The sequence below is a fragment of the Nothobranchius furzeri genome, chromosome 15, assembly GCF_043380555.1.
Source record: "Nothobranchius furzeri strain GRZ-AD chromosome 15, NfurGRZ-RIMD1, whole genome shotgun sequence".
Lineage (NCBI taxonomy): Eukaryota > Metazoa > Chordata > Actinopteri > Cyprinodontiformes > Nothobranchiidae > Nothobranchius > Nothobranchius furzeri.
Genome location: NC_091755.1, coordinates 30,598,558 through 30,611,283, shown reverse-complemented (window position 1 = coordinate 30,611,283; position 12,726 = coordinate 30,598,558). Strand labels below are relative to the sequence as shown.

The 12,726-nt window shown below is 41.5% G+C and overlaps 1 protein-coding gene across 3 annotated transcripts in view; it reads right to left on the bottom strand.

Moving 5' to 3' along the window:
* LOC107390723 (TOX high mobility group box family member 2) overlaps positions 1 to 10,395 on the bottom strand; it is a 117,511-nt gene extending 107,116 nt beyond the window's left edge. The window contains exon 1 of one of the 3 annotated variants that reach the window (XM_070544663.1): positions 9,668 to 10,395. In XM_070544663.1, coding sequence (XP_070400764.1) covers positions 9,668 to 9,772 — 105 coding nt within the window. In that variant the 5' untranslated portion in view covers positions 9,773 to 10,395. The remainder of the gene's footprint in view (positions 1 to 9,667) is intronic. The other 2 variants (XM_054745796.2, XM_054745795.2) reach the window with 2 other exon arrangements.
* Between the last annotated feature and the right edge of the window lie 2,331 nt (positions 10,396 to 12,726).

Below are 12,726 nucleotides of genomic sequence, written 5' to 3'. Positions count from 1 at the left end.
CCGTGTCTGCCGCTAGACATCCTCGGTTCTCTTTATGTTTTTGAAGGCGCAATGGCGGCGCTGTAGACAATTGCGGCGTCCTGACGAATCACAAGCTTGCGTTCTTCATCTCGATGGATGGATGTTTAGAAAGAGAGCTCGACTCCGTCCGTCCTAGCGATGGCTCTCCAGCAGGCTTGCAAAGACGGATAATGGCGTTGCGTGCGTCCGTCCTGACGCAGACGCAGAAGTATGAATTAGGCTTTATTGCTGACTTCTGCCTGCTTGTGTATGACCTTGCCTGTACCTCACTCTAACATTGGATTGTTGGAAACTTGAACTTCTGTGGGCTGTACTAATTGTCTTTGTCGTTTTGAGGAGAGGAGTTGAATCCACAGGCCGAAGAGGAGCTCCCATAATTGACGCAGAGAAAGCCCCGCCCCCTCTCCCCGTCATCGCAGCATACGCTGCTCTGTCTCCAGTTTTCCTATCAGCAGAATCTTCTGCGATTCCCTGATTCTCCCACATTTTAAATAAAAAAAAAACCTTTAATGTTTTACTGCTGTGTTCTGGCTGGGTCTTCAGGTTACACCCATTACAATATTTTGCTGTAATTAGTTATTCGATGCAGGAAAAACACTATGACCCATATCCCGAGTGTGCAGACTCCAAAAATACCACATGGCATCACCCGTATACAGATTGTTCCCTTTTCAACAATGGATGAATGCATAACACTCTAGTTTACATGCTCTCTGGTAACAAGAAAGTTTAAACTCCTACATACAAATGCAGAAATGTGTTTTCAACATTATTCCACACATCCAAGGTGATCTACATAGATCTATGCCACTACAGCTAAACAAACAACTTTATCATTCACACTCTTTGTGTGATTCTGTTTTTGTTACACTAGTGTTCATTATTCCCTGCTGCTCTGTTAGGTTTAGACACCTACACTAATTTAGGAAAACATCACCTTTCGACAGTATCAACCACACATTAGTTGACACATTACACTCCTTTTCCTTCATTCTTAGCAGAGCAGCGGGAATAATTTTACTTCTAAACATTTTTTTGCAGAAATTCAGGCACTTTTTGTGCAGCTTTAAAATGTATATTTTAGCCCAGGTAGATGTTAAAGGAGTGAATTAGTCCAACAAAAATAAACACAAAACTAATCTTGTTTTTTAGGGTTAGTTCAGAAAACCTACATACAAATTATGATTCCAGAGAAGCTTTTAATGGTAAATTTCTTTATTTTACTGTCTTGTGTTAAAGTTAAAGTCCCATTAGCCATCATCACACACTGGTGAAATTACATCTCTGCTTTGCACCAATCCCCGTGGGTGAGCTACAGCTGTGGCTGTGCTCAGGAACTATTTGGTGGTTTAACCCCCCAATCCAACCCCTTAAAGCTGAGTGTCAAGCAGGTCATTGGTATGACCCGACTGGATTTGAACCCAGATCACCCAGTCCCAGGGTGGACACTCGGCCACTGTGAAGGTTAACACATGATCTTCAGGATTTCTCCACAGAAATATGATTATTCTACATAATGCATCACATTATATGACAAAATAAAAGTCCAGCATATTTTATATGTTGGATAATGATCACTTTTACTCACGTTTGATTGTTAAAATTACATTTTAGTTGTTTTTTGGGGAGAATTATGAATACCAGACAAAAAAAACCTGAAAAAGACTTTCTCCCTCACTAAGATGGAAGCAACACATTCAGAAGCATGCACACACATGCTTACACATACATTATATTTGCTTGGTTTATGTGGGTTGCACCAGTAAGTGCTGCTTGGGCTTTGGTTTTTCACTACTGTCTAGTGTGTTATTAACAATGCTATATAAAGACCAGCTCAAGTTTCCCTTTCCTGTGTGTTAACAAGTGTTCTGCTGAGCCGCTTGGAGGCTGCTCATTCCTACTTAGGAGATGGAAAGTCCTCAATAACATAACAAACCAGACCATAGTTTAAAAAAATCCTACTTTTCGGTTTCCAGATATCTCATTGTTTAATTTGGTCTAATTCAGTCAACAACACAACATATTTTTTAGTTTTGTCTTTCTACAAGCCTTCTAGTCTGGCTACTTACTTTATCTCAGATTTTAAATGCACAGACGCTCTACTTTTAGACTACTTGAATCACATAAATCAAAGGTAAAAGCAACAAGCCCTTTAGTATTGCCATTGTTGTTTCTGCCCATCGTAAGCGATCATGAAGCTGATTATTAGCTCTAACAAGAGGAAGAACGAGCCTTGTTTGATAACCTCAGTGACTCTGCGGGCTACCACAGTCTGCTGACTGAAATGGACGCAGACAATTACAGCCTCTCATAAGCAATTATATCTGCCTGCTAAATATGTCACACATAATAAACACATGCTCTTGACAGAAAGGGGACAGGGCGAGACGGGCGCAGACGAGGTTTCGCTTCATGACGTGGAAAGCTCTTACACCCCAGATATAGCAAACTTCCAGTTTTACTTCGCCCAGAGGAAATCAGATGAAGTCTGCTTTGTCAAAATATTTGCTCAACTCACTTTCCCAACTTTTTACTATGATGAATCAGACCATGATGATTTTATAAACCGTGTTTCTTCAGATCTCTCTGCAAACATGATCAGGCCAATAATATTTGTAAAAGATATTCAGCAAAAAGAAAAGAATAAGGGAAAGAGACTAAAATCCCTGGCAAGGAACCTATAACATGCCCTTTGGTGTTTGCACAGGACATACCTCAGGAAGCTGAGACAACTGGGAATGTTTGTCCAGCTCTCAGCCTTCTCCATGCTTTCACACACACACACACACACACACACACACACACACACACACACACACACACACACACACACACACACACACACACACACACACACACACACAAAATACAGCAAATTTTTATTGTACATATGTGCAGATATGCACTTAAAGTTGAAAACTATCATATAACTATAGATCACAAGCACGGTACAAGCATGATTAATTCATTCTTTACAGTTTGGGTTAAATGTGTACATTCACTCTTCATGGATATAACTAATTCAAAAAATTACAATTTTCATGTTGTATTGCAAACTTTTTCAAAATGTCTTCTTGGTAATCTTGACTGAACATGGTGGTTTCACTCAAAAATAACAATTTATTAGCATACTAGAGGCCATCCAACTGAGGCCTAGTCCACACGTAGCCGTTTTTTTAAAATGAATATCCGCCCCTCTAAAAACTTGCATCCACACCACCTCGTTTTAAAAAAAAAAACTCTGTCCACACGTACCTGGATAAATACGTTGTTAAGGATTTGCCAGACCTGTAGGCGGCAGTACTTCCCCGTTCTTAACCTCGTCCTTCGTCTGTGGTCTTCCGCAAGGAGCAGTAATTCCGCTTGCAAAAACAAACAAGCAAAAAGCGCTTGGACAATTGATAAAGCGAGCGCAGCTCTGAGGGCTTCCATGATGCCGGCTAGTGTAAACACAGGTCGCACACGTGATGTCAGCATTTTTTTGTTGCGGAAAATGACGTTGCGGACCTTAAAACTCCGGTTTTGTCCGTCCACACGCAGACACCCAAAACGGAGAAAATGCAGATCTTCACTTTGGCAGTAGTTTTTAAAAAGATACGTTTTCGTGTGAAAAAACTCCGTTTTCGTGTGGATGACAGGCCAAAACGTAGAAGAATATCTACGTTTTGGCAGATCCCCGGCTACGTGTGGACAGGGCCTGAGTTGGAGCTAAAAGATCTTAAAGGAAATATTTTAAAAATTATTAAAATATGCCAAATAAGTCAGACATTTTAAATGGAGCTATTTTACAAATCTATTAAGTCATAAACCACAAAGTGAAATTATTGCAAATCATTGTTTTTGTCATAAATTGTAATAAATTAAGACACAATGATATTTGAACTTAATTTTAGAAGAGCATCTGGCCTTCACTGGTGTCTGCTGGGAAAAAAAACCCTTGAACAAATTTAGTTGAGGACCCCTGGAATAAATAAAACAATAGACTAAATTTCCTAAATCGAATTTGAACTCACAACCCCCATCCTGTCAGCACTTTCACACAGGGCTGCTCTTCTAAAATAAAGTTCAAGTATTATTTTATCTTAATGTATAAACATCCAAAAATTGCTTTGTTTACAATCTAAACTGTTTTGATTGTAGCTGTAGCTGTGCTCGGGGAATGCAAACAATCACTGACACTTGGGACATGAAACTCCAAAGGCCCCCAATTGGGAGGCGCCAGGGCCAAAAGAAAAAGGGTCTAGGGCCCAAAGGGTTAATATTTTGCAATCAAAGACATTTGCACAATTGTGCAAGAATAAGGATGTCCATCACCGCCGTCATTTCTGCTGCTGTGACTTATTAAATCCAACATTGCTGCTTGTCGCAATTCTGCGACTTTGGCGCTTAAAGGGTTAAGTAGCGAGGAGCAGATTTTTTAGTCTAGAACAATGAGCAGAACTGTATTTAGGAGGGGCGTGTATTTGCATTAATCTGACAGTACAATATATATCAATACATGGGGACAATACGATGTATCGCGATACTAAAAGCCACACGATATTTCTGAATTTTAATACTGAATTCATACGGAAAACTCAGGCCAGACGCTTTCAAGAGAGACACATCCAGTGTTATCACGAGATGTCACTGTTCCACCAGAATGAAGATGGTACACACTGCTGCCTCCTAGTAGTCGGAAAAGAATTACACGAGCAATATAGAAAATGTTTGCACGTTCTCAATAAAAAATATATAAAGGACGGGGCTGGGCGATACGGCCTAAAATCAATATCACGATACATTGAGGATTTTACCTCAATGACAATAAACGGACGATAACTACAGGTATGCGCAGAAACAAAAGTTGTCCACTAGATGGGGCTGTCACGTGCATTACGTTGAGTCACATTTTTATGTGACTCAAGGTGGTGCATCTTCTTAAAGAGACATTAACGTTGCCAACCTACTCACATCTTTTCATTTTTTATTATCAAACAATGACATGGGAAAAATGATTGCGATAAGAATCAGAAACTTTGATAACGATACATTTTCGATTCATTGCCCAGCCCTAATGCAGGATATTAAACTGTAGATGAGCCTCTAATTGGAACAGATGTAACAGATTCATAACTTTTAACTACTTTTTTGGACATTCTATGAAATTTGGCAAAGATTTATTTTTATATCATTGTTTGACCCAAATATTTCCAGCTGTATCTCTAATGTACAACGGCTAAAGTCAATAATTATAATCAATATAAGCATCAAGAGCAGAGGAACAGTTGACCCTTCCTTCTGAGTGTTTGGGAGTCATTAACTAACATAATCAACATTTAACCAAACACCCAGGGGCCTACTCTGCAGCAGGTGCTGGCTGTGTTTCCTCCTTCTTCTGCTGTGAGAATAAGAATGCCATCGCACTGCCCCATGGGAAGGCTCGGGCTGACTAATAGAAGCACGCTGCATTAGGGCAGCGGTTCTTAATTATTGTAACAGACGCTGAGGGTTGGGGGGATGCACGGGTACCCACGGTGAGAAACTATAGCTTCAAACTGCCATGGCCAATAATTAGCATGTGGGCAGACCCTCCTCCCCTCCTACCTCCAACCATTACTACCACACACACACACACACACACACACACACACACACACACACACACACACACACACACACACACACACACACACACACACACACACACACACACACACACATTCATACTGCAACTCTTATAACACACCTCAAACACCCCGTTAAAAGGTTGGATTAAAAAAAGGGGATTTCAATAGTGAAAAAGTGATTGATAATCCTGCTCATGGGCCAGATGTTTTATCAATAACCATGCTTTCCTGTCAACTACACAACAGTCATACCTATGTGCCAAAAACAGCTGCACCATGCAGAGTAAAAACACTCTATAATCTCACACAGAACAACGTAATAACAATAATGATAAACACATAAGGCGAGGGGTCTTTATGGTATATGAAGGCTGTCTGATTCCGACTGTGCCAGAGCCCATTTGCAGTTTCACTGAATTTATTTCAAATGGTTGGAGTCCCTATTAAAAGCTCCAGCGTGTGTCGGGGGCAGGGAAAATGCGGTTTAGAAGCGGTTTTCTGCTCGGCCCCTGCTCGCAGTGTGTCACCGGCCCTCACTGTGGTATGCATGGCCTTCCTCTGCACAGGGCTATGAAAGCAATTGTGATTGTGATTCTGTAGTCAGCAAAACGCTTGAATGGTCCCGAGCTAGCATGCGCAGTCTCTCTCCCTCACACACACACACACACACACACACACACACACACACACACACACACACACACACACACACACACACACACACACACACACACACACACAGACACACACACACACACACACAATCATTTGACTCTCACTTATCCTTTCATTTTCCCTCTCTAGCCGTCTGTCACATACCACAGCGTTTGTCATTAGCTAATAGTGAAAACACGAGTCAGGGTGAGCATACACTACAGCCAGAAGGTACAGGGACTGGTGACTCTGTCAGCCATGTTCAACCTCTCGTGATAACTCTTACGTTGCCAAGTCCTACAATAAATAATGCACGTCCACGTTTTTTTAAGCTCGTTGCACTTGATCGCTTAATGGAAAGTGGCTGAATGCGTTAACGTGAGGTAATCCAACCTTTGCATGGCTGCTGTAATAAAAAACAAAACTCTGATAAGGGATTCAAATGGAGCAAGGCTTATCTAAAGCAGAGTATACCAACAACTAACAAGGATGGTTCTTAAGTTGTGCTCTTTCTAAGCAGATATCAGTTGTTGGGATGATATATGAGCTGGGTGGGGCTTAAGTGTATAAACACGGCCCTAGCTCTCTCTGCTGTACTGTAGCACCTCACCCAGCAGCAGCAGCAGCAGTCAGCACTGTTTGATTAAGGGATTCAAATAAAGGAGCATGCACAGCCTTTCTATTTCACAAAGCAAACCAAAAGGGATCTGGAACACAAACAGCCACAGTGCAATTACAATCAGATGTGTTCTCTGAGACAACAAGTAAACGCTCACTTCAGAACACTTAAATTGTACAAGTGTGTGTGTGTGTGTGTGTGTGTGTGTGTGTGTGTGTGTGTGTGTGTGTGTGTGTGTGTGTGTGTGTGTGCAGCCAGAAAGGCAGTAGACACACGGTACAGTAAGTTTTGCATCGCCATCACTGCGAAAGCGGCTATTATGGTATCGTTTTATGTCATTTCTACTCAGATGTGGAGGAACACAACAGTTATAACGCTGCTCACACTCACAGTGAAATAAAAGTGAGCACTGAAAAGTACTGAAGTAGACAGCTTCAGGGTTATTTATAGATCTCTGTATCATCTCAATTTGCACTTGATGTATCTTCTCTGCTCATTTCATGCGTGTCGTTTTATGGCATTCTTACAGTTTTACTGATTTGAGGCTTGCATCATTTCAGTGGCTTGTGTCTTAGAACAAAAACCTGACATCAAATACAGGCAAAAGTTCACAGTTCCTTCCTGTGAGGTGTTTTGTTGACATGAGCGAGCCTGCTACAGTAATGCTAACAATCTGTGCTGTTACAGGTCATCAGTTAGCTGCATAATGGGGGAAAAAACATCCATAAATAAGTTAACATTTATTCCCAGAAAGCCACATGCAGAAGGATTAGGGTTAGGGTAAAAAAATAAATTTAAATGCATGTTTTATCCATTCAAACACACATTAACCTTTTTAACATCAAAGCGATGAAAAGGGCTGTATGGCTGCTTTAAGTAAAAGCAGCAGCGTGTTTCAGTTTAAATAAAATTTTGCTGAACTAGAAGCCGCTACTCCCCAACAAATTCAGCTCCAAACCAAAAATATCCACACAAACATGAAAAGTAAGACATTAAAAAGAATAAAATAAAATAAATAAACTCAGTGCAATGATTATCCTTTTTGCCTCCCTGCAGCTTCAAAAGGAGACCTGAGCAGAATTCATTACAAGGTCGCTGGAGTTAATTCCATGCAGGCAGATGTGACTCGTACATACAGTAACTACATGACAAATCAAACGTCTGCTTCAGGCCACGGATGGCGTGACGGGTGTTTGAGGGGGGAAACTTGACCTTGTGCATTGTGTTAACAGGACACCGCGCCGTCCCTGCTGGCCTCATTTGCATCACTAGTGAAGGTAGTTAGAGTTACACCTGTGATGCTGGAGAATCATCAGAGCTTTTGTGGAGTGTGTGTGTGTGTGGAAGGGGGGGGGGGGGGTGCTGGATTGTAACCATTTAAATGTACACTTGTAATTTAAAGGGACGCCACTCTTTTCTGTCAGCGACTTGGTTTGTGTTGCTTCCTCGCTCATGAAAGCTTTTCCTATCACCTAATATCTGGTGGCTTTGTTTCCAAGATTCATGCAGTGTGCATAGATAGCAGCGTATTCTTGGGATTATCCACATGGAGGATGATCCTAATTCATTTGACCTACAAAAAAAGATAGTATGTGCAGGGGTGGGGGTGTATGTTTGTTACAGGTACATTTAAAAAAAACAACCTTATCAATAAATATTTCGCAGTCTTCATGTTTTTTTACTCGAGCAACAAATGTAACCTAAAGCACTACTCTAATAAAACCTGCTTGGTTACTGGAATGTTCCGCTCAGGTATAGAGATTTTCCAATGCCCACACAGCGAAAGAGAAAAGAAAAACATCTCTAAATGACTTCTGCATCACTCTACAACGCTGGAGGAGAGAAGTCAAAAATCACATGTTTATATCAGAGCTGCAGGCAGAAGGTCTGGAGATTTATCACCATCCAGCCATGGTAAGTCACCATAAACATACTATTCGAGGATTACAGGAGACACCAATTAATGACTTTAGGAGTAATATGTCCAAGAGTTTTTGGGTCACCTTTCATACTGGTTCGTTTATTTCAAATAGCCGATGCAAACTAGATTTTTTTTGTTGAATTATTATTATTATTATAATTATTATTATTATTAAGAAGAAGAAGTTAACGCTGGTTTACAGTGTCACCTGTGCTCCTTTCAGAGGAGTCAGCGCAGGTCAAGAAGCCATAAACCCGCAGGGTGGCAAAGCTAGGAGACACATTAGAGTGATACCTGTAGCAGCCACACTCCGTGGGTCTCTTTACAAAGTAATTAACACTACATTACTGGCACACATCCATTTAATCGCTGAACTCCCAGCGGAAAGCACTTTAAGAAATCATAGAGAACATAATGTTGGGGTGGAGGGCAGTATGGATTCTATACATCCCCTGGTATTCTGCACATTGTGGAAAATGTCACGGTAGAACAAATTAATTGCATTTTTGCTCACTGCACAGCTCCTTTATTCAAACTAATAATGATACTAATCACAAAAACATCAGCAGAGAGAAATAATATCCAAAAGTTGGACATTAAAGGAAAAAAGAAAATTGTAAATTAGCACTTTTTTAATTTTAATTCTGGTTTTGTTTATTTATTAAAAACCAGGCTGTCCCAATCCAGGACACTTTCTTTGCTTGGCAGTTTTGTGAGCTGAAAGCAAAGTGCGCGTCTTTGGGTGAGCACGCGCTCCAGAACGTGTTCCCAAACAGAGACAGGTGAGACCTGGCAGTGCACGGAGCCACGCAGAGACACAGAGAGAGGAGGGGTGTTATTTACCTTGTTCGAGTGGTAATAGTCCAACGAGCTCAGGCAACTTGGATCAGTCGGGAGAGAGCATGAACCCACATTGGCCGGGGGCGCAGGATAAAATCTCACGTCCATCTCAGGTTGTGCGAGACTGGAGGCATGAAATCACTTTCACCGTCTTTAGTAAAACACGAATGCCAAAAAAATAAAAAATAAAAATAAAAGAAACAACAAGAAGAGGGAAGGAGGGAGGGAATCAAAACAGATAAATAAAATTTAAAACAAAAACAAAAAAATAACAAGTTTGAGCTCGGCGCACTCTCTCTTCCTTCACATCCGTTCGCGGCCGAACTTCGGCACCAACTCTTCTCTGGTGATGCGCAATCCTTCCTCAGTCAGTCTGAGTCCAGCACTCACTCAAAACCGAGCGCTATTTCATTGATGCGCACGTGCTGGCAAAACAATGCAAACCTCCAACTTAGCTCCAGCTTTATGAGATATTTGTTTTCACGGCTGAGCTGCAGCGCACAAATTTCCTGCAGCCTCCCTCTCTCTGTCTGTGTTTTCTCTCTCCCCCTGCTGCTCTCAGGACTCCATACAGGCTTTGTTATGGAGGTGCATATTCTTGCATTGGTTCCAGTACAGAAGTGGTTGGACTTCCCTCTCTGCCATGCGACCTCTGCCGATAATAAACGGGAAAGAGGAACGGAGGGAGTAGGGGGAGGGGAGATTGGTGGCTGCCTTGGCAACCGCACTCCTTTCTGCAACTGCGCGCCTCTGATTAGCTGGAAATGTAGTAGTGTGCACGGCTGTGCATTATAAAGCGCACTCTGCTTCCATCAGTGCTTCATAAAGGCTTCCATTTGGGTTATTGTGCCAAGGCGGATGGGAGGAGGTTGCACAGTCTCTCCTTTTTTGAGTTCCACCATGTTTTTATGTATGTTTACTGAACAAACCACAAAGCTCTCAACTTTAATTCAATAAATGCATTTAAAGCGTACAGATTCAGCACAGCAGACACAACTTCTTGAATTCTAGCAACAATTCCGATGTTATTTTAGCAGTTTTATGAAGCCCAATCAGATTTGTGCAATGCTTCGTTTGAAGTTTCAGCACAAAAAGGAGCAAAAAGCCACAAAAGCACACAGCAAGGCAAAGAGTTGCACGTGCATCTGAGATAACTTTTAAAGGAGCATATGATGGAATATGTACAAGGAGGTTTAATCTCATTGTGCCGCACAGCTGCGAATGCTTGTGAGGAGATGCAGGGACTCTGAAAGCCTTCTTCTGACAGCTCCCTGAATGTGATGGATAGCACACCCTTGCCCTGTGATGTGCATGCACATTTGATGTTGAAATAGCCTATCCATGGGACCATTGTCTTTCAATCATGTCAAGGCAAAGTACAGAACAGAGCACATTTTCTGCTGCACGGCGTTATTACTATGCCACAGTTTACAGCCCGTCCATCACATCCCTCACAGAATCGTCCCACAAACTCCAGATGCTGTTTTTGCATGAAGGGGCCTAATTTTTACACTTTTTTTTTATACATTAAAACACTGATAACACGTGTTTTATTTTTTATGCGCACACATGCTTTTGTGAAAGAAAGAGTATGGCTCTGTGAAAAGGATACAGTTGTTTTCACACAAATCATGACAACATCTGCCCACAGCTGCTGTTTTTGTGTTCTCACCTGCAGGTCCATTATTCGCTTTAGGCCCAGTACACCGAGGGTTAACGGCATGGCTCTGTGCCATAGCTTCATGGGAATGGAATGTGGAGTGCTGTGTGTTCAGGGCTTCTTTCCCAGCATCCCTCACTGCCCAGGCGCATGCTAATGATCAGTATTATTGAAGCACAATTGATGGGCTAGCAACCAAACAAGAGAAACTAATTACTACTAAGGCTTTATTGTTCTTTAATTACTCAAGCTCTATGGCAATTAGTGCTGCACAAAGACGCAGTCCTACTTTAATCTGAAATAAAATGTGATGCAGATGAAAACATTTTTGAGAGATAAACGGTAGATAAGATAGTTTGGCTATGATGTGTTCTGCAGAAACGATGCCTGATTTGAGTGAGGCTTGCAACAACAAAAGAGCTGCTGTGCTAATTTATATGGAGAGGGGGGGAAATCATCTCAAAACAGAATCAGGACATGATATTTCTTTGACCTTGTAAAGCTAAAAACAAGTGAAGAACACAAAGTTAGAAAAGACATTTCCAATCTGAGATGACCCAGAATGATGACTCACAATGTTGTCTTTATGACTGAGAAGTGGGTCTATAGACTAGTTCATTTTTGTTTGAAGAGCTTCTTTTAGGAGAGAAAGTGAAACTTCAGAGATTTTCCAGTGGCCTTATGTCTTTATTGACTTCCTGTAACAAAAAAATGTCAAAATCAAGATTCTGTATTACATTATTTTTAATTCTGATGAAATTGTGTAATTTATTTAATAATTTCGTTAATAAATATGATCTTGTCTGTGGTTTTTAGAATCTAGACCCTCGTTTGCAGAAGCAAAAAAAGGTTTGCTTTGCATGTTGGTCTAGCACTGCTCCGCAGCCCCGGTCAGTACTGTGGCTGGCCAATCACAGCGTGTTTACTTGGAAAAACAATGTACTTCCAACTTCTTCCCTGCTTCTTCCACGATGTAATGTCGGACTGCCCCACTGACTGACATCTGTAGCGGTCCAATCACAGTGCAGTATTGGTTCTATAAGCCCGGTGGATGGGATGTTAGTGTGACTGAGGCCGTGTTCGAGTTGAGCTGTGCCTCGCCTGGAAAACAGACGAGAGCAGACGGAAGCAGCAGGGGGAGTGGCTGAAAGCCGGCATTTAAGTCGGACACAATTTCCTGCATGTGTAGCTCGCGGGTGACGATGGCTGAAGATATCGCGTTAGCGTTCAAACTTTTTTAATTTTGAATTTTAATTCTGGTGCCTGTTAGCAGCTGAAACACTTCCTCACATGCTTGTGGATGTCATATATTGTATATGAAGACATGACTGTAATAATAAGTAAAACTTATCAGCTGTAGGTTTAGTGTGCTCATAGGAAACGTGACAAAAGAACACAAAAC